We start from the raw sequence: 23,472 nt of genomic DNA, 5'->3' as shown, positions 1-23,472 counted from the left end.
AAGCGTACGACTGTAAAAGCGATCCGGCTGTCGGTTCGATCTCACTCGAAGCAATGAAATATCTTATATTTTCATTTCCTTGCTCTGGTAACGAAACAAAGCGTATCGTAGAGTTCCGCTACTCAACACGCAATGCCTCCAGAATTCGGCAGAAACTGCGGACGTTTCTCAATAGGAATTTGATTTTTTTGATACATTTCATTTAACCAAATTATTATTTTTTCTTTGTCGACGTTCGTCGTTATCGAATTTTCTTTCGATTACTTGTTTCATTTACGTATTACCAGTTAATTTATTATATCAATACAAGGAATATCAATAAACACACATGTCCGATTTGTAATTATTTTTAATATCGTTACCGTATTCTTTTTTTTTACTTTATGTACGCTTTAGACGGTTACAATCTACGTAACATCTAATATAGACTACGAAAATTTACATACATTTACAAAATTTATAACTGGGAATTCAAATTTATTAGTTGTATCTGATTTATAACATAAATAGATAATTATATAATAATGATATACATGCATCAAACATAAATGAACATTAGGCCAAAATTGAAAAATAACAATTAAATACATAAGCTGTTGTTATAATTTGTCTATGTAAATTGGATCAAAAAGAATACATACTCAATGGTTAAAAATTACATAACATCTTGACCCAATTTACATTGAAGCAAAATAATAATAGTAAAATTTTGAAGAAATCCCAGTTCTCAAAAAGCTTAAGATAAAAATTACACTTTTTTATGAACATCGAAATCTATGACTAAAAGTTAAGTAACCAATGGAAACATATAATGACGATATATTTACAAATGGTGGAAAATGGTTACATATTTGGCAAAATAATTTAAATACATCTAAATAAAACTAAGGCATGAATAATATGAGAGAAATCAAGTAACGCTACCCCAGACTATTAAAAATAAATTGAATACTGGCCACACTAAGACAGTTATTTAAATACTACCCATATTTAGATATCAAATTATTATCGTTAAAAGAAATAATCAAAAATAATATAACGAAGATTTTGAAAATTGTTTAAACATTAAAAATAAAGAAACAAGTAAAAAATTTAGAAATGTCAGAAAGATGTCGTCATTGAATAAAATTGAAATACTACAATAACACTGAGTTCATATTAGTTTCCAAATAAAATATCACTCAGTGTTGTTCACTAATTGAAACTCGAGGGAATAATTGTTATTTTTAACAAAAAACAACAAAAACAACAGAATCCCCGCAATTCGATATTATTTGACCCAAAACGTGGCCAGTACGCAATTCAATTCACCTTTAAAGCTTACAGAAAATAAATAGTAACTTCTAGAACTTTCCTCACAATCCATTAATCAATGTAGTGAGTTTGTACGTGCGGGCTATTGCTTATGTTAAAAAGCAGGTGTAAATTGTTATGGCACAGGGAAGTATGAATCATGTCAAACAGAACCGATGAATTACACAAGTCATTAACAGGAAATGGTATGCTCCAGTTTGATAACACTGAATAATGTCTCAACATTTATAATAAATCTCCACTCTAGCACATTTATTTGAACACAGATTATCGATTCACATTCAAAATTGTAGATAATAAATTCTATGATACAGAAAATATATATTATATCTATCACATTACATATTATTTCTTATTATATGACAAAAATATTTGAATAAATCTTGAAATATTTAATAATTAATTTAATTATCAATAATTAGTATATAATTTAATATAATATTTTAGTGTGAATATCTCTGATTGTGGTAAATAGTTATTCTTTTTAAATATGAAATTTGTGCGATAAATAAATGAAACGTTATCTGTCAAAGTCATATAGTATTGTCAAAAGTCATTCTAGTTGAGTGTCGGATCACAGTCCACCTACAAACACAATATAATTCTACACAACCTCGGAAGCTCTTTTTTCTCGTGACTACAAAAAATATCTTTTTCTAATATTTTTTATTTATAATTTCTATTTATTTAGATTTCTCAATTTCATGACAATGGCGGTGTTTCATAAATTATTGTAAGGAATAGATTGTGCCTTGTTAATTGTACGGAAACAGAGCCGAGTCGTGTTGTTAAGTCGCTATTCGTCACAAATTTAGTTGAGTTAAGGCTGCCATGTTAATAATATAAAATATTTAAAAAATACAAATAAAACATTCATAGTGTCGTTCCATGATATTTAACAAATTAATACATTCATTCATTTCCAAATTATTTTTAAATACAAGTCACAAAGTTCCAAGCATTAATAATTGGCAATTAAAAATAAAAATTTACAATTATAAATATAAAATGTCTTTATACACAGCACTAACAGAAATAATTTACAAATATATACAAAAAAATGTAAGCACTCAACATGAGCAGCCCACACTCAACGTATTCAAGCTGGCTATCTGGTGTGTGACGTCACACTCAAGAGCAGTCCGCAGGGGCGTCGTTCAGCAGTCGGCGGTGTAGACAGGCGCCAGGTCGAGGGTGAGGTGGCGCAGCGCGCGGTCGCGGGAGGCGGAGCGCGCGGCGCGCGAGGACTTGATGATCTGCAACACCATGGCCTTGCAGTCATGGCACACCGCCATCTGCACTCCGCGCAGGCGCTCCGCCACGCCCGCGGCCGCGCCCGTCATGCTGCGCCCGTAGCGCGCTCTGTAATTGTATAGGATAATTATATTTTTATGATTCCAAACTAGATCTTCAGCCGTGGTAGTTAGAAAACTGTAATAAACATAAGAAAAGCCTTAACTAGCCTTTATTGAGTTAGTAAGTTAGCCTTTATTTACTTTTCTGTGGGGAGTGCTCTGATCTCAATGGAAGCTAGGAGAATATGATATGAACATTATTTAGACGTACACGACGAAATAATGATATACATATCCAATAATTATAAAATACATTTCATATTTGTATGGTATTACGATCGATGCGACGTCGATGGCGTTTATACCAAAGAAAACATTATAAATCTAATCTCAATAACAGTCTTACAAACCTGCGTTCCAAACTATTCATAGCCGACAGCGGTGTAGACACACACGGCATACTTCCCGGACCGTCAGCCCTCGCGATGCTGAGTGGGGGCTCATATCCCAGCGCCGAAGCGCCGCGCGACCCCGGCGCGGAAGACGCCGCCCGCCGCGCTCGCGGGCTGTTGGGGGCCGAGCCCACCGTGTTGTCTACTGTTGATGCCTGTTGATGGATTGAAGGTTGATGATTGGTTTAATTTTTGTTTATTTTTTCTACATAACGGTAATACGTGTATTTAAAGATTTATATTTGAAATTCAATCGAAATATGTTTTATTTCAATACATTTTGAATTTGATTTCTTGGAAATGTAACATACAATTCCAATAATTCTGTTATTGAGATTAAAATATATTTACTAGAATCATCTATTTTATTATCAGCAAGTTCAAATATAAAAGTTCAAATGCGGTAGAATTATTTAACCAAAGAGTTATTTAATAAACTTAACAGATACTCGTAATCTCTCAACCCTGTAAGGGTAATAGGGAAAACACGTGAAAACTTAAAAAAAAACAACTGACATTGTGTTCCGGCGACACAAGCCGCGCCATCAGCGAGCGCGGGAAGGAGGACTGCTCCTCGTCGGGCGACGGCAACAGCGAAGGACTCAGTAACGCCACTGGTACATGTGCGAAATGCTCTGTTGGAATTCGCATCTGGAAAAAGAAGGCACAAGTGGTTATTAATTAAGTGGTCATACTCATTATAAAAGAGTAAGAAATGTAAGATCATTCTAACATGATAAATGAATAAAATGTAAAAGAACTTAATAATTTAATACCAAAAGCTTACCTTCGAACAACACTTCTGACAGACAGTCTTTTTGCACAACTTACACTTCTGTCCCCACGGACCGAAAATGCCAAATCGTGTTTTCAAACAAAGGAAGCATACCTGAAACAAAATGTATTACGTCAATTATAAAACAACGTATTAACTCACGTGTTTAAATATGTAGTGAATATATTCTGTACAATCTCTCGTCTAGAGAGTACACCAAGTCAATATAAGTATTTTGGTCCCTAGATTATACTATATTTACCTTGTTAATCTGAACGATAGGAGACATTTATTTTTTTAGCTTAGCCTAAACAGACAGAGGGAGGCTAGGAACCTAGCGTTAAAACAACATAATATTTCCCATTAAGACACTTTCATTTTCCCCTTTCCGCCGAATTCTGGAAGCATAGCTGAGTGGCGGGAATTTATATGTTTTCTAATAATTTCCATTTATTAAATATATATGTCACTCACCCTTCTCTTTTCAACGTCCTCCTTAACCCTGCCCTCAACGGGCAGGACCTCTAGTTCCGCTTTCGTCAACACCGACCGGATGTGGACGATTTCCTCAAGCGTCAGAGAGAGCCGGTCGTCAGACATTATAGCGTCTTGCCATTGTTTCTGTAATTGCATTGTTTTTATTAAATTAATAAATTACTGTTAACTGTTCATTTTATATTATGTATTTGTATCGATTATTATGTAAGACTATCAAATTAAAGTACATGAAGTTGCTTATTATATTTAATGCTACTTTTCTTATATTACTTTTATTATTTTAATTTCTTTTTTGAAAAAATCTTAGTAAATTATGAACTTCACAATTATAATTATATAAAAATCAGGTATACTTACTATCTAATTAAATAACATTGTTTACTTAGAATACGTGACGTTAGTGTATAAAAAAATCTAACTACCAAAAGCTCAATTAAAAATGTAGCTTAGCAAGTTAGTTAACACTATAGGGTTTGATTCGCAACGGTGTATAACAAAGACTACAGTAACATTTAACTACGGTCTAAATAATCTACTACTTGTTAACTTTAGCGTTAAAAGTGCATTTTCTATTCAGGAATTAAATACGTGCATTTTTACCAAAACCAAGCTTTAAACTTACTTTCCATCATAGATTAAAAGAAACATGCATTTGACCAAACATATTTAGGTCCGACCCTGTAGTAATACAGCAGACATGAGAATTCATACCTTTTATTAGAGAAGTGGTTACTAAATAGAATTTACAATATTATATAGATATTAAAATATGTAAATATTGTACAATAACATTAACAAAAAAATAATCAAATTAATTTATAGTTCTATATAAATCAATTATTAATTTTGTTTTCATTATAATTTGTTGGTATTTCTATTATTATTTTTTATCAAGGCACTAAGCTTTGATACGGATTAATTAAATTAAGGTCCAATCTACGAGTAATATTAATATCATTGATTATATAACCATTGATATCCATATCATATTATTTTATATGACACTTCAACGATTTTTTTATTTTAATCCTTTGACGTTCGCAAAATTCAATTTCAACCGATCAATCTATCAATAGTTGATTAGGTATTATAAAATTATAAACTTATCAATCTATCAATAGAGCCGCATGATCTATCAATCTATCAACAAGCGTCAAGCAATCTACTCACGTGCGGATGTACAGGGCTGCCACTAACCGACTTGATGAGTTCATCCTGCAAGGACGACCTGGACCAGGACAGTTCGCCGAGCTGGGCATCGTCGCTACTCGCTAAAGACGCTGCGCCCGTACAAGACGCGCGAGATCCTGGCCTGCAAGTTATTTAATAGTAAGATGGTTGTGTCGTCCTATTATAGTATAGATAGCTGACGAGATCAACGATCAACATTACAAGCTCAAATGAATGTAAACAATAATTAATTATTTTCATATTCTCGCTATGATAAGACAAGGTGCGGCATTAAGTTTTGTCACTTTACTACGGAAAGGAGTGTCCAAACACGAGGAATTATTTCCCTATACCCTTAGTCTCAAGCGAAGCATTCTGGAAACGGAGGTCCTAGAGTATTTAACACTAGGTTCCCATGTACCCCAAAAAAACCTTACCTCGAATGTGGTAAAGATTGAGCACCATCTGTAGTAGGGCAAGGCGGGTGTGTGACGGTGTGTCGTCGCATAGAAGCGCGCCGCGACGGGCACTGCGTCGCCAGGTCGTAAGCTACAACAATATTGATCAATTAAATATATTGACAAAATTTAAAAAATATAAGAATTTTGTGAACTATTTAACATAATTTTATTAAACTAAATAAGCAGTTCTAAAATATGTATCCACAGAAATATCTAGAATATTTCATTTTTAAAATATGATTATTATAGGTACTGTTAACATTAATGACGAAAGGAAAATTAAATGTCTAGAACTGGTTGAAGCGATCTAAATAAAATGTCAGCGTATCTTAAGCACATAACATTATGAGTGATACAGATAATATAGTATTAAGTATACATAAGTATTATTTTCTTTGACAGTTGTTATAACTGATAGTGTATATATACTACGGCGTAAGTAGAAATCGCAATAATAACATATCATTAATAGTTACTGGTAAGTAAGTAATAATGATATATTATATCTTATTTTAAACTAATCTTTGCAAACTTAGGAATATTTGTATCAAAGATAGGATTTCAATATTTTCAATATTTTAACTTCACTAAGCGAAATTGGAATGAATTTATGAATTCTAAATTGATAATTAAGCAGTCTTTGTTTCATAACAATCATTATATATTTATTTAAAGTAAAAATGTATGAAAATGTTAAAAAAATATATATAGTCATAAAAAGTCTTCACTTAAGTAAGTATTATATAATATATTGGCATTGAATAAAACTCAGCAAAGAAATCACGTACATAATTAAGAAAAAAAAATTATGCACACAAGTGATTCAATAATTACTTAAGAATACTTAACTTAATAATTAACTGTTTTATAATAAGCATCCGTTTAATGTTGCTTAAAAATACTTGGCATTGACTAATCTTTTATCGTTTCATAAATAACAAAAATATACTTTCATATTCAATTATTTCAATAACAATATTACAATTAAAATATTAATATTATTTTAGAAAATAAACGAATAAAAATTCAACAAAATTACACATCTTAGCTTGTCACTCCCAAAAGTTTGTTACGTGTTGAAACAAAAGACTTAACATCGCATTTACTTTGACTCAATTGCATTTTCCAGGTCTTTACCTGGATAGCGTCAAGATTTTACATACTATAAGTCCCCTACTAAGTAAGATATTCGCAATTAAATCAAATCTACTTAGTTTTTGCATATTATAAATCCGCATATGCATATTATCAATCCGCATATGCATATTATAAATCCGCATATGCGGAACTAAATTAATTCTGGACCCTTCTAATTACCAATACTCTCGCCATGACGGCGCTCACTAACTTATTACTTTGAAGTTGATTAAAAAAATCTTATTTACACTAAACTGACCATACATAATCAATGTTCACCGTTAAGTTGCTATATTTAAAGAGGCCTTAAACAATAAAAACAAATAGCTTCATTTCAAAACTTCCGTTTGACGTTCGACTTTCCCTCCACCTTTTAAAAGGTTAAGGCCGCTTGTAAAAATCATCTGACAAATTATGACGATACTAAAAATGATTTTAAAAACAAAATTGTATGCAGATAATAAAAATTAATAGAGCATAATGAAAATTTTTTTGAGTTTTTTTTTTATTTAATAAACAACCTACAACAAGAAATACAAAATTACTTCAACCATTCATTGAACTTGTACCTATCGCCTTTATTTATTAAACAAATAACTAACCACTTTACCAAAAATAGTAACCAATATAAATATGTCTAGATCATGTCAGAATAAAGCAAACCTGTCCAACACTCGGTGTCAGTCAGGTCACGATAACCGTTATAGAGTCCAAAGAATTGTAGGTTGTGCCTCGACTCTAAGTGGTACGCTCGAATGGCCTTGTATATTAAATGCGCTATAAACAACAAAATTAAATTTGTTGTTACGACTTCTCGAAATTATTTCACAGCTGGCAACAATAAATCCTTATAAGTGTAAACTTATGAGGACTTTTATATTAATATACATTTTTCCAAATTTCATATATTTTTGAGCAGATAATTACTAATATTTATTAATTATTTTTAGTTTTTTTCATTTCTGTGTTTCATGGTGGCGTGACTTAATGACTGAGAGAACATTTGGAAAATGAATTCCATTCTCTACTTTTCGATCGTATAGAGGAACAATATATAAGATGAATAAACAGAAATGTTAATAAAACATTGAGGTATTCAAGAAACTTTCTTGAAAAAATTTAAAAAGATAATTTATCATCTTATATCGTTTATAAATATTCAGAATAAAATTGAGTAGATACTTAGTTATTTAATATATTTAATTTTACTTAATCAAAAGTCGAAACGAAGTATGTTACTATGTTATTATTTAGGTGTACTTTAATAAACTTTCGTTTGAAGTGTAAAACTTAAAAAAAAGCACTAAGACAGAAACAACAATAAGTACCTACGGTGCTTTCTAATACAAATAATGCAATAGAAATTCTCGAAAACTAATATGGATCATGTTTTAAGTTTACAGATTTGGTCATTTGTATAGAGAGGCACCCGTTACGATGAGGAACACTGTCTGACTGAAAATGAGGTAGTTGTGGCTGTGTAGATGTTGTGAAAAGTAAAAAAATGTAAGACGGCGCTCACAAACTTGCTAATTAAGAAAATAGAAGGTATACAATATACATAACTCTGTTCTTCATATTTCAACGACCTCAAAGACACAATAATGTTTACTTATAACAAAAATAATTATTACCACGAGTGGTTACGACGGTATAACTATCGTATATTGCCAAACCATAGTATATTTTAGATTAACTTTGGCTTGGAAATTAGTGACATTATAACTAAGTTCGAATAAATGTTAATCAAATTAATTAACTAATTTTATTAATTTAAATACAATAAAGCTTGAGTATAAGTAGTTGTTCTACTCTTTACACTAAAACTTACTAAATAAGTAATAATATGAAATTAATTACATTTATTGAAGCTATATAAGTAAATATATGAAATGTTATATATATTAGTCCTAGTCATGATAAAATTACAAAAATAATTTGAAAGCGTGACGATAGGATATTAAACGAATTTTATAATCGCTTAAGCAATAATAATGATACATATTAATTACAAAACGATAATAATAATAAATATCAAATTATTAATATATTAAATCAACATAGCGTTTAAAAGCGTGGTATCATGCATCATACATTCGAGGGTCTCGTCGCAGAACTGGTGGTACTCGTCGTGGGAGATGCGCGTGCGCGGCGGCGCCCGCGGCGTCTCCACTGCCCGAGCGAGCGTGGACAAAGTGCTTTATTATAGCCTAATTACGACTATGTACTTTAATTCTAAGTCCATACTAAGAGAGATTTTAATAGACTTTTCGACCAATTTTGGGTCCAAACGTGGTTATCTCATAGGATAATTCTTTATCTATTGATTCTCATAATATTAATCAAAATCGATCCTATTCCAATGTCATTAAATATTAATTAACCCATTAATATTTGTTGCAAAATAGTAAGTACCATTTCATTATTTTTTTTTGGGTAAATCACAATCACAGTTATAAAAATATAGCAAAAGCCAGAGATCATGAAGCCATCCGCTAATCTACCCATTTCTTCTTCACCTCAAGCCGTGTTCGCTTCAGCGTGTAAATATATGTATAAAATTTGATTTTGGTATTTATATAATAGGATTTATGGAAATTTTTAACTAAAAAATGGTTTACCGGTTCTCTTCCATGGTTTCGGTGGATTCTGTTGCGGGGCTATATGCCTGGGGAAAGGTTGGGGAGCACAGGTTTCCGGACTAACGCAAGTCTCGGTGTCGTCTTCATCTTCATCGTCCTAAACAAACAATAAAAGATTGTTAGAATTATGCTTAAACTTACCAGGTTTTCTAAGTGACACTATCATGTAAACGAAATACTTAAAATATTGAATTTTAAAAAGAGAAGTTATAGTAGAAAGTATTTTGAAATATGCCAATACCGATTTGTGGTTTTTAATTATCGTTATTTCTTTGTTCTGTAGTTTCTTTTATTTTTAGCTTTTAAATGCATAGGCCTTTCTTCGTAATAAGAGAACTAATAACTTCGTTAATTAAGTACATGTATTAAATATCTTGGTACTTAAGATTTTTTTATTTATTTTCTTTGTGCCAAAAATTTATATATAACTATTATTTATGTATAATAACCAATTTATAAAGATTCAATTAAGCCATGTCCCATAATACTGACATTTATCAAATCTTAGGTGATTTAACCAGTTTTATTTAAATCGGCGCCTCTCACTTCCGTTTAATTAATGTATCTAATAAATTTAAAATCTTACGTGAGCACTTAGCCAGTATTAAAGATAGACAAATAATTATAGAATATTTTAATTATAGAAAGATTCATAATATATAGCAGAGAATGCAAAGAGAATCTTATGTCAAGACACTTCATTATCTGCTTTTTGTCGACATTCTAGACATTGTATGTTTAGTGGCTGAACTCAACGTAGTGCTTTTTCATAGTGGGCTGTTTCCATAATAATAATAGTGAAATTAATATCTTATAACTCATAATAATAGAATATCATTAATAAATTTATAGGAACTGACATTCTAGTTGGTATTAATGAATATAAGAAATGAAAACCTTAAAGCAATTGGACCTTGGCCAATTGAAATCAGAATCATCCTCCAAAGATATGGAGCTCAAAGGGCATTATATTTGGAACAGAAGCGAACGTCGAGATGTTTACACAGACTGAATCTGTTATAACGACGGCAACTGTTGGATTATTCATTCAAGGTGGAAAACTGCGCAGTAGACAGTTTGGAATCAGAATATTGAACGTTGAGCTATTGAAATTAGCATCCCTTAGGTGTTTTTGCTACATTTGAAGTAATAAAAGAAAAATCATATAATTTAATCAATAGAGAATCAATTTTCGTCGATAAAACATTATTAAAGGGCATTAACAGAAAGTACCCTCCTCAGTGTTTTATTGACATAAACAAAATATTCATAAAAATATGTATCGTTGCTTTAAGTAAAAAATAAATAAAATCTGCTTCTATTTTAATTAAAATATATACCTACTTGTTTCAAACTACTTTGCAAACAGTAAACGCGAACAAAGGTAAGTTAGTGTAAATGCCGAGAACACTGTGTAAGGACTCAAAGCTATGAAGTAGAGTGATATATATTTTATATATTATTTACTCATTTATTTCCTAAAATTACAAAAAGTAAAAACTTTTTAAAATTTAAATATTGTTACTGATGTAAAATTTTATAATGCATCATTAAATATTAATGATATTATCTTGACTGAAAGCGCCATGTCACTTATATATAAAGCCATTAATTCAATAAAGAGCATTTAACGTAAACTGGGTCGACCTGCATCAGGCGCAGCACCAATATTGATAAATGTATCTTGGCACTAATATCTACTGGCTACGTATCGGAGTAACAAACAAACAAACATATAAAGGTTTGTATGTAGGTATAAATAATTATGTTAAAACGCTTGGGGCTAACTATTATTAATCTAAAGTTTAGCTTATCAGTCTAAAAGAGATTTTTTTTTATATAGATTTTTCTTGAGTAACGAAATCCCTAATAATCGAAATCGAAATAATATTATAAGAAAATTGTAGGCTATCAATTTCAATCATTGTATCGGTATAATGTAAATTATCTCGTTATGTTTATCGGGAAAAAATAATAACAATTCAAATTGAAATTCAAAATATTCTTTATTCAAATAGGCTGTTATAAGCACTTTTGAATTGTCGAATGAACATATAAACAAAAAGCTACCACCGGTAAAAAAAGTCACCGGCAGAAAGGTAAGTTAATAAATAAGTGATTGACATAATTTACAAAAAAATCTAAAAATTAAATATATAGCAACGGACAACCCTATATTTCTACGACATCAATACACTAAGCGCGCGCACATTTTGTTTTTTCAAGAGTTTTCGTCCCCTTTCCTTTATATCGTCCGTATGAGCAATCAGCTTTGACGCGGTACGTTTACATACGACGATAGTGTGGTTTTAAAACCTCAATTTTATGGTTTTAACAAGTACAGAGATTATTTCGCTGTCTTATTTAATTTGTTTTTTAATATCTGAACTTGGAAAAGTAGCTTGAAACGTAGTGAACAATGAAAAGGATATTTTAGCTTTACGCTGTATTCCGCATATTGCACGATAGGCAGAGTATTTGAAAAAAAATTAAATATAAATTTCCTCGAGTAGATATACGAGTAAATACTAAATATTTAATAATTTTGCAGCACAAAATAATGTCATTACTTACAGGTTGAGAAACATTGTATTAGGTCATTAATTGCATTCAATTTTGAGGTTATCAGGCGTCGTCGCTTCCAATGACATTACGCGCACAGAATAAGTATGATGACAAGACCATATCAAGAGATTCTAGCACCGGTTACTTTTTAAAGCTATATAAAATTATTAAACATGTCTCGACGAGATAATTAAGATTCTCTTTAAGTAATACGTCAGTAATGGTAATAAATATAAATTATAAATTTATTATGCATATATTATGTGAAAATACCTTTGCCAGTCCTACCTCAAATATTAAACGAAAACAAACACGAATTAACTGCATAAAGCTGCACGCTGGACGTCCAATATTCTTGTTACAAAAACATTACGTAATTAAATCCATGAAAGAGCTGCATTGCCATTATGTCACGTAATCGGAAACCATTGTTTTAATAAAAAATGTTACAGCAATTGCTATTTGAAATTAGGGAAATTATTTAAAGTACCGAAGTATTTAGTGTTTAAAAGTTAAAAAGGTGTTATTATCGAGAAAAGCTATGTTTTAGTTTCGTTTTTAATTTACTTAAAATCAATGATTCAGCATTATTTTTGTTGCAAATTAGACTTCATGATAAATTTTAGTAATATTCGTACGTTAAGAGATATTTTTAATTATCAAAATTATTAATAATTTTGTAGAAATGTTTATATTCTTTTAACTCCGTAAAATACTAATAAGTAATATGATATTTTTTATTCAAACGAAAGGCCTCATTGTATCTTGATGAACTTTTGAAGAACCGTGACAGCAAAGACTATTTTTACTATACAAATGTACTACTTTCTAAATGTTTTACGTTATAATAATTACGTATGCAGATAACGAATTCTTTAACTGACACTGATATTCTTTACAGAGCTTTAAATAAAAAAAATACGATGCTTCTCATTCCTCCGTAGTAGGTACAGCTAATTTTCTTTGGTTTGTTTTTTTACCGATATTACGTGTATTAGGCTTCGGGAGTAAACCCAAATGGAGCTAGTAATCTCAGGTTCTTTTGGCTCGTTATGTACTTAAAGTATTTACCTTTTAGACAATTCATATATGTATTAAAATTTTCCGACAGGTTTTTCAATCAATCATTTTTATAATAAAGGTACAGAATAAAGCTGAAAATTACGGAACAAATCAGAAAAAATACACTAAAAATATATGTTTTAACGTTATAATGCACCGGAAACTAAAACAGTAAGAAGTCTTATAATATATGCAACGGGAAATCCTATTATTGTATTGTACGTTTAGGGTTTCTCTATATTTATATTATTCTATTCGGACATCTTAATGTAGAGAAAATGGAAAAATAAAAAAGGATTCAACAAAATATTTATAACTGCTGAAATTTCTACCCTGCTATGCAGGATAGAGCGTAAACTTGAAAATCAAATTACATTTAAATATCTAAAACCAATTCATAATCTAAAATCTTCTACAGATTAAATAAAATTTATTAAAAAGTCATTTTGAAAAAATAATCTAATAATAGTTAAACAAAATCGATTTAAAAATCACATTTCGTATTCGGCGATCGTATATAACAATATACGTAAGTTATTTTAAAGCTAGGTCACGGGGTCACAAAACTAACAAACTAGTGCTACCTGCACTATGGCAAAAGTTTCACGTGAGCCGAATATATAAGGCTTTTAATTCGGTTAAGGTACTCAAAGCTTATTTGGACTTAAAGTATATAAAGTATATATATATATATATATATATACACTGCCCTCCAAAAGTTAGTTGAAATGAATTGACCTTATAAATTATGTCACACAATTTCCAAAATTCGCAGTTTCATTGAATGATCTGTTTATTATTTATGTTTGGTAACACTATTCTAATACATACAGAAGGGAATTCTCCAAAATTCATTTTGTTTTCTTCAATAATATATGGTTATGTGCTCACTGCTTGAATTGAGTGCATCAAAAGTCAGTTGAAGTAGCAAAATTTAAACGATTTCTGATATTCTCGCGGTTTTAAAGTTATTTATTAGTATTGTTAGGGCAGTGTAGGTAGTTTAAATTTAATAACAAAATATTTTGAGGCGATTTGAGTATTTTTGAAATCATAATGGCTCCGAGGCGAAAATTAACTGTAGAGGAAAGAACAATGATTGTATGTGAATACAAAAAAATGAAAAACTTAAGTGCTGTGGGAAAATTATTTAAAGTTAGTCCAGAAGGCGTGCGAAAAATAATAAAGAAGAGCTTGGAATGTTCTAGTCTTATAGATAAGCCGCGGTCAGGGCGTCCTAGGGCTACTACTTCTGTTGATGATCGACAAATATTGCGGCTGTGTAAAATCAATCCCAAGATTGTGGTACGACAGATCAAAGATCAGTTACAGGAAGCAGGAACTTCGGTTTCTGAAAGTACCATCAGGCGACGTCTGCATGATGCTAATTTACGAGGTTACGTAGCTAGAAAGAAACCTCTTTTAACATCGATCCATAAAAAAAGAAGATTGGAGTTCGCCCGCAAATATTGGGATAAACCAATAGACTTTTGGAAGAGAGTAATCTTTAGCGATGAATCGAAGTTCGAACTATTTGGAAATCGACGCCGTCAAACTGTATGGCGCAAAAGCAATGATAACTCTTACGACGACAAATACTTGCAGCTCACTGTGAAACGTGGTGGTGGGAGTATAATGCTTTGGGGGTGTTTTTCTTGGCATGGTGTGGGCCAGCTGCAATTTATTTGAAGGCAGAATGACAGCACAGACCTATTGTCATATTCTCCATGATAATTTAAAACAATCTGCTGAAAAAATGGGGTTAGGTCGGATTTTCAAGTTTCAACAAGACAATGACCCGAAGCATACAGCAAGGATAACTAAACAATATTTTGAAGATAACGAAGTGGATTTACTGGAATGGCCTTCAATGTCACCCGACCTTAACCCCATTGAACATTTATGGGATGAATTAGACCGCAGGATCCCTATTTCCAATAGATGCAACAGAAATTTGTTTAAAAATAAAATTCTTGAAACATGGTTGACTATTCCGGTCAAAACACTACAAAATCTTGTAGAATCAATGCCTAGACGACTTCAAGCAGTAATATAATAAGGCCAGTCATACAAAATATTAAAAGATAAGATATTGATAAAGACACAATTTTAAAAAATATAATTCAACAATTTCAACTAACTTTTGATATCCTAATTTAACAGTTTATTTACCGGAACTTATAGTTATAAAAGTTATGATGGTTTTTTTTATTGATTAAAATACTCAAAATTGATTATATTTTCATAAATAAATATTGACGCCATGTTTTTATTTTGTTTTATTATAATTCTCTCCCATTTATTACATTATTGATCATTTCAACTAACTTTTGGAGGGCAGTGTATATATATATATATATATTGAGGCCGACACAGCGTAGGACTATAAACGCAACGTTTATAGGTTTATATCCAGTCGGATGAAAGAATTATTTTCTCTTCCTAGCTCTGGGGACAAAACAAAGCGCGGCGTTGAGCCACGAAATGTCTTTCAGACAGATTTCAATACAAAGTTGAGAAACGTTTATATTTAAATGAAAATACTAAATGAGGTCTCCAATGTTACTTTATGATTTAAAAGCAAAAAAAAATCTAATTAATAGCGTTCTCAGCATCGCGTGAAAGGCTTGCTTGTGTATTTAAGGCTGATAAAAACAAGCGCTTAGGTACACCGGTTAACACCCTATGCACTAAATACCTTACCGCAATTTCTTCGTAGTATAATCACAATTTGCATTTTCTTTGTGAAATTTGCCATTTTTAACTTCACGCTGTATCCCATATATAGCAAGGTAGGTAGAGGGAACCTGGGAATATAGAGTTAAAACACTCCTTTCCCATTAAAGCTTCTCTCTCCAACTCCCACTCCTCTTTTCTAGCTATACCAAAAGGAAACTAACGGATTTTTAAATAACCATTCGCCTAACCTACAAATAAAGCATCACAAAACCAACTACCATTGAAATCAAATTAACAAATATTTTTTCTATAAAGCTGCGCAAAAAATCATACAGTTACTTCTAATAATGGGATTTCTATACTATTGTATAATCGAATTTGATCTGATTTGACGGAGTGAACAGTAAAGAGGACAGTGACCTCTCCAAAAACAGAGAATAATTGCTTATTGAGTTCAGTTATTCTCTTTAGATAAATATAATGTAAAGTCAAAGAAATGTTTTAATAGACAACTGTTTACTCAGACACCTAGAGGCAGTTTCAATTGTCAAACCGATATCATACTTACGTGATATTGTTAGAATTGAATTACGTTTAAATATTTAGGCTTTCAAACACATGTGCTATATTTTGTAAGTGTATGTTCGTCTACAATATTATCGAAAACTAAATCTTATATCCATCTTTTTCGATAATAAATTAATCATATTTAATATTAGAGGTAAAAGAAACAAGGAAACTAAAAACTTAATTACTATGAAGTTATAAAAATACGCTAATGTGTGTGCTATTGATATTGAAAAGATCAACTGTTGAAATTCTTGACAATTATTCTAAGGCCGTTTTTCGAGCTGGTAGAAGATTTACATTCTCAAAAGCGCCTATTTGAAAAAAAAATTAACACCATATAACAATACTAGGTCACTTCAGCCTTGTAAAAAGTGTTTGTTCAAGTGTAACAGTTTACTTTCTACAGGATGTTCTTATACCGTTACTGTTAAGAACACAATTGCGTAATGTTTCCTATCATTTGGAACACCTAAGTTTATAAAAGTATCATAAAAATGATACGAACGGCCGATAACAGTAAAAATTATTTTACATATTTGTTTTTAAGTGTTTAATACGTATAATTTGTTTTAAGCGCAGCCGGTGTTGCATGTAATATGACAATAAAGGTATGCTAATAAAGACAGAATAAAAGCTGCTTTTTTTTTCATTTGCGTACAAATTCGAATAGATTCTTATGTTTATGTCATCAGCACCACTATTGAGGCCACGATAGTTCCGAATTGGAATTATTTTTGATAGAAGTCAAACATATAATCGAATTGAGCAGAAAGAAGAGATTACAGCGTTCTTTTATTTAGTTTTTTTTAGCTTCATGCTGTTAGCACGCACTTAGCAGGGTGGGCAGTTCCCATTAAAAAGCCTTATCTAGTTTCCTTACTTTTCACCGAATTCTGCGGGCATTGCGTGTTTTTATTTTTTGTTCCCCTAATATTTTTAGAGTGAAAAAGTATCGCTTGCAATTAAAAGAGTCAATAAAGAGCTAACAAACACTTACATCGCGCACCACTAGCAGTTCTGATAAGTCATCGACACGAACCAAGGCGGATGCATTTTTTGTTATAGGCGTGGACTTATTTCTATCGACTTTGACTCCAATGCTTTGATAGAGTTAAACGTATAAACGAAATTAAGAAAAATATATATTCTATATGTTTAACATATTTAAAAAAAAAACAAAGCATTTATATGCATCTCTTTGTGTTAGTGTGTTAGGACTTAGGAGAACAAATTAAGTACCGTCCTATAAGTACATAATCAATATGAACATTAGTATAAGAAAGTATTTTATTATATAAAACGTTCATATATTCCATAAATAATTATTTTCTTATTCAATAAACGCATACCGAGTTTGCGAACTAGTTTCTTTAGAAATATTAAATGAAAAAAATATATATTTTTTTGCATATAAAATTTTCTTTCTAACAAAATAAACTAGGTTTTTTTTATATAACAGCTCTAAAAGGCCTTCTACTGGCTGCGACCTACAGCCCGAGGCGAAACAGAAATAAAACGCAGAGCACTTTTTATTTGATTGATCGATGTATGCGGTTAGCCGTTAGCGCGTACAAATACGGAACGATTTTGGAGTTTCGTTCCTTTATACTTCTCTTTAGAAATTATATAATACATAAATAAGTGGTTGTCGGGCTACAGTGGTCGTCGTGCTGATTTTTTGAGCATTTTTTTCTTATTTTCAGGTAATTTAGTTTTTTATAAAATAGTTAAATTTGAAAAGTAAACGTTTTTTAAATATTTTCGTAAAAAAGTTATAGTCTACGCTCGGTGAGGAAGATATTTTTATACATCATAACTCATTTGCCTTAAATTTAAATAAAAAATAACATAATAAATATTGAAAAAATAACTTAATAAATATTAAATATCCATAAAATATGCTATTAATTTCATCGCATTAGAAATATTAAACAAATTTCCATATACACGTAAGTAAACAAAATGTGGAAACGTAATTCAATTTAACCTCATTCTTAGTTTATTTGGTCGGTGTAGCGTGAAATTTATAAACACTGCATTTATAGGAAACAATTAACTAACGATTTAGTATATTTAATTAATTATAACAATTTAGTACGATTGGAATAAAAAACATAAGAAAAGGTATTTTTATAGTATTTATAACGTCTTTGTACGTACGATGATTAAAAGCTGAACCTCTCCCGATTAGGATAAAAAGAGATATTATAGAACTCGCTATAGAGATAGTATTAGCTATTTTTATAAAGAAAACGCAATACTTGTAAAAATAACCGGATGAAAAGTATATGCAGCATTATAAATGGTAGTTTCTATTCTATAAATAATTTTAAATTAAAATAACTAAACAAAAAATAAGAAATTAATAAAGTAATTATAGTATAAAATTACATAAATTTATAACAGTTTAGGTAGACTTGTATTTAATACATAATTCCTATGAAATAAGTAAACATTTTTTTTGCTATTGCATAATTATAATTACGATAATAAGCAATACAACGTGTAAGCATATTATGTTAGGCATTTCAAACACCTACTGTAGCAACACATATATAAGGTAATACCTAACAACTAGTGAACTATAACTGATTACCACATATATCACGTTACAGATTTTTCATAATATATAGTGCCTATACTGAAACCTACCTGAAATATTTGATTTAATTCTAGGATTCTACTAAAATATCAAATATTTGACGTTGCTACTCTTTGAATATTAATCTTAATAATTTTCATATAATTGGGTGTGGGAATATCTACTACCAAAATCTCTAGTTATCATTTTACCTAACTATGCCAGAAAATATTAGCTAACTGATATAAAAGGCTACAGCCATCGTACACCGACAATGGATTATGAACGTTAAATAGCTATGAAATTTTAAAAGTAAAGGTAAATCTCAAATTGAAAAAATATTATACTAGTACAGCATTATTTTTTTTTTTTATATTGGGCATTTTACGTCATATAATTCAAGCGCAAGGCAAATGTACCGTACGCACGAGATTTTTATGTCAAGTTTAAATATTACAAATCTTTGTTATTAACATAAATATCTCTCCATTAATGGGTATATACTTAAGGATACAACTTTTTACATAAGTAAAGTAAAAAAATATATGTAAAGTAATAAAAACTCACCTCCAAATTATCAAAGTCAACTTTGATGAGGCGTCGTTGCGGCGGCGCGTGCGGTGTGACTTCGCCCCGGCGCGTGTCGCCGCCGCCGGGCCCGCTGCCCGACCCGCTTGTTGCTGTAACAATAATAATGTAACTTTTGTAAAAAAACCATTTAGTTATTTAAGTGATAGTCTGTCAGTTAACTTCTAATGTGTATCGAAGGCGGCGACTGGGTTGACTTTTTACGCTTAATCCGCGCGCGTTGGTTTCCGCTCCACTACAAGCAATGCCTCGAGAATTCGGCGGAAAGTGGAGAATGGGATTTTAAGCAATTATATTTTATAAACAATACCTTCCAATATAAAAATTATTTTTTGCATTCCTCATTCAAATATACATTTATTTAAATAGAACATTAAACTCAAATCAATCAATTTAAAATCGATTTTTACTCATCAATTACCATAAATATTTATTTTGAAATATTATAAACTACAGACCGCAGAGTAATAACTGGTCCATCATAATTTTTCTTTCAAGCCCCGTATAAAGGCACACAATTGGTTTAGAAACGACACATTACTCTATGTCAAAATATGAATGCCATGTATGTACTAGTTTAATACAATAAACCATCAATCGTTGCGCAATCGTTTCACTTTCCCCGTCCTTCTGTGCCTCTCCTACCTCTATTCAACTAGGTTACAATAAATGTTACATCATTTATATTATTTAAACATCACTTTTATGTTATCCAAAAGATTATTATACGTTTTTAAATAGAAATAAAAAAATATTTTTATAAATATAAAACATATACCAATAACGGGACAAGGGTCCAGGCCGTCGTTGACTATGGGCCCAAAATAAGCTTCTAATTCTCCTTCCTCACAATACGGAGGAGATTATTGTTAAAGCGCCAGTTTCTAGCATGTTATTTATTGGCATACAAGAAAAGTAAATCGATCGATTGGCAACTGACTGAATCAGGAATTAAGTCAATTAATATTTCTAATAGGAAGGAAGGTTATAACAACTTCCATCTTAAGAAAAATAGAATGCATTTTAAAAAGTAGTTACAAATGAAAATTTAATATGAAACAATGTGAAAATGGTAGCAATTAACTAGAACATTGAAAACAATGGCTTATAACAAGTCGACATTCGTATTATGTTTTTTTAAATAAATCGTTTTCCGCACAATTAGAGAAAAATTGACATAAACGTAAAGAATTTGCTCTTAGAATTAGCGTTTGATATTTAAAACTTCCGTTAACAAAGCCGTTTCAAAGAAAGCTATTATTATGTAAAAGCTGAACAATGGACAAATATTATTTCAACTTAATAATATTATAATTAGATATAACATTATTGTTCTGGAAAATATGTTTAATTTTTTCTGAAGAAAATACTAGTTAAATGTTTATTTTTACTAACAAACATTATATACTTTTAAAACATACCTATATGTATATCATAGTGAAGTTTACGTTCTGTTCTACTAATTAAAATAAAGTATAAGAATTGAAATAAACATGATAAAAAAACGATATAAATACCACAAATATAAATAGCAAAAATGTCATACAACATATACCTATACTTCAGCTTCACTCCGTATTCCACATACCAGGGTAAGCAAAGATAACCCAGTGTATAGACACTATATTCTTTATTTTTCCCCAGATCGAGACATTGGCTCAACATATCGATATTTCGAGGATCTCAATTGCAATTTCTACTTGTTAAAAAAATGTAAAACTTAAAATACCTTTTAAATCATTTTAATAATTTACTTGTTACATTCCGAAGACATAATTATAAAATACATACAAAATATACAGTATATAATTTTTATGAACGTTTCACACCACTGGCCGTAGCGAGTCACGTTAACTACCGGCCTGCCTGTAACTTGTAAGTGGAAAACCTTGATATTTAGGTCTGCGAGTAGATAAGCGCCAGCCGCAGTGCACCTCGGATTTATGTTAGCTGGGCAGTTCTGTTGTTATATGATAAAGTAGTGTTGTGCTAGAATTATCTCGGTAGTGCAATAACTAGTGACGTCATCGTAGGGAAAGGAGTGATTAATTTAAAATGTGATGATGGTCGTGGATTCGATTTGTATTCGGGGTAGTATATAATATAAATAGTTTACACAATGTATTTAGGTTGGTGAAAATATTTACTTGTATTTTAGCTTCCAATGTAGGCAGAAAGAACTTGGTCTTTAGAAACCCAAGGAACTTTTACGAACATATTTACCAAAATTCAAGTCCTATGCGTTATTTCATATTAAACATATACACATGTAGGTAAATGTAAAATATATACAATTATACCCATAAAAAAAAACCTTGCCAATTCTGATAAAAAAAATGCTATAGTAAATCATACATTTCATCACGTAATATCAACACTTCGAATTGAAACGTTAGATAAAAATAACATGCGATGTTTGCACGAGGGAAATAAGTTTTTCCATTATCTCCCGAGTCAACAATAATATATTTATGTTAATGAGTTCTGTCATAATTTAAATCAAGAGGAACTCTTTTGATATTTAATATTTATTAACATATAAATTACGTAATTAATAATTTTCGTATTAAATCATCACGCAAATAATCATTCATACAAAGTTTTATTTTTGATTCAGCGGGGTAGATAAAGAGAACTCGGTGACAAGAACAGCCCCTTTCGGCCCCAACTCGAGACATCGTAAATGAACATATATATTTATATAACTATTTATTATATAATAGGATAAATTCTATACCTGAACCTGAAATGGTTATTCTAACCATTTATAATTATAGCATAAATGAAACAATCGAAGAAAACATTTTCTTCCGCATAGCAGAGAAAGTAGAAGCAATCTAGTGTCAAAATTCTCCGTTTCTCACTACTTGTCAGTCTAAGTCACTAAACTAATACAAAAATAATCAAATAAGTGTACATTGCAAAAAAAAAACATTTTTTTAAATAATTCACTAAGAAAAGAGATAAGATTTCCCATTTATCACTTTGAAACAGAATACAAGAAAGTTTACGTGTTTAAACGAGCAAAGGTCGTCGCTATTTTTATACTGAAGAAGGATAGCTGACGTAAATTACGCCGGACTCTGACATTTATAACGCAAGTCAGCAGTTTTGCTGATTTCAGTTATATAATGAACGTTTTAATTAACATACATATATTCTGCATTTCTGTTGTAGTACAGTAAATAAGCGACTATTATATACACCTCACAGTTATATTTCTTTCTCCACGCCGCGCTTTGCCTCGTTAGTAGAGCGAATAAATAAAAATATTAAATATCATTTCCTCAAGTGGGAATCGAACTCACGACCCGTCGCGATTACGTCGCACGCTTGTGCTCCTGCATCAAGACTAGCCTTTAATATAACGTCTATAAAAGCGGTTCTTGATTTAAAGAATTAACAGAACATTATGATATGACACTAACTTCTCTTTATGTATCAGTTTGGAAAAAAAGGGTACACTTAAAAGAAAAAAATAAATAAACAGATCATAACATTATGTTTTAAAATAACTCGTTTATTAATTTCAAATGTAAAATAAAATAATAATAAATATATGATGAAAAAGAGTACAGACTGAATATCTATAATGTCATCAGTTTTTAAATTTGAAAACCCACAAAAAATATACTAAAAAAGGCTTATTAAAATAAAATATTGAACTAAATAATTAAAAGCTA

At 30.6% G+C, this 23,472-nt stretch overlaps 1 protein-coding gene across 5 annotated transcripts in view; it reads right to left on the bottom strand.

The window, feature by feature from the left end:
* Positions 1-331: 331 nt before the first annotated feature.
* spir (spire type actin nucleation factor) overlaps positions 332-23,472 on the bottom strand; it is a 137,504-nt gene continuing 114,363 nt past the window's right edge. For 2 of the 5 annotated variants that reach the window (XM_085186906.1, XM_085187044.1), the window contains 10 exons: positions 19,769-19,881; positions 9,724-9,841; positions 9,197-9,274; positions 5,942-6,053; positions 5,505-5,646; positions 4,311-4,457; positions 3,849-3,950; positions 3,578-3,712; positions 3,020-3,216; positions 332-2,676 (listed from right to left, as the gene is read on the bottom strand). In XM_085186906.1, the coding sequence (XP_085043032.1) occupies positions 2,472-2,676; positions 3,020-3,216; positions 3,578-3,712; positions 3,849-3,950; positions 4,311-4,457; positions 5,505-5,646; positions 5,942-6,053; positions 9,197-9,274; positions 9,724-9,841; positions 19,769-19,881 (1,349 nt within the window). In that variant the 3' untranslated portion in view covers positions 332-2,471. The remainder of the gene's footprint in view (positions 2,677-3,019; positions 3,217-3,577; positions 3,713-3,848; positions 3,951-4,310; positions 4,458-5,504; positions 5,647-5,941; positions 6,054-9,196; positions 9,275-9,723; positions 9,842-19,768; positions 19,882-23,472) is intronic. The other 3 variants (XM_085186987.1, XM_085187097.1, XM_085187178.1) reach the window with 3 other exon arrangements.

The sequence above is a fragment of the Heliconius melpomene genome, chromosome 1 (genome assembly GCF_056956725.1).
Source record: "Heliconius melpomene rosina isolate 202511_hmr_F chromosome 1, ASM5695672v1, whole genome shotgun sequence".
In the NCBI taxonomy this organism is placed as follows: Eukaryota; Metazoa; Arthropoda; class Insecta; order Lepidoptera; family Nymphalidae; genus Heliconius; species Heliconius melpomene.
Note: the sequence above shows the minus strand (reverse complement) of the source record. Positions and strands in the feature narration are given on the sequence as shown.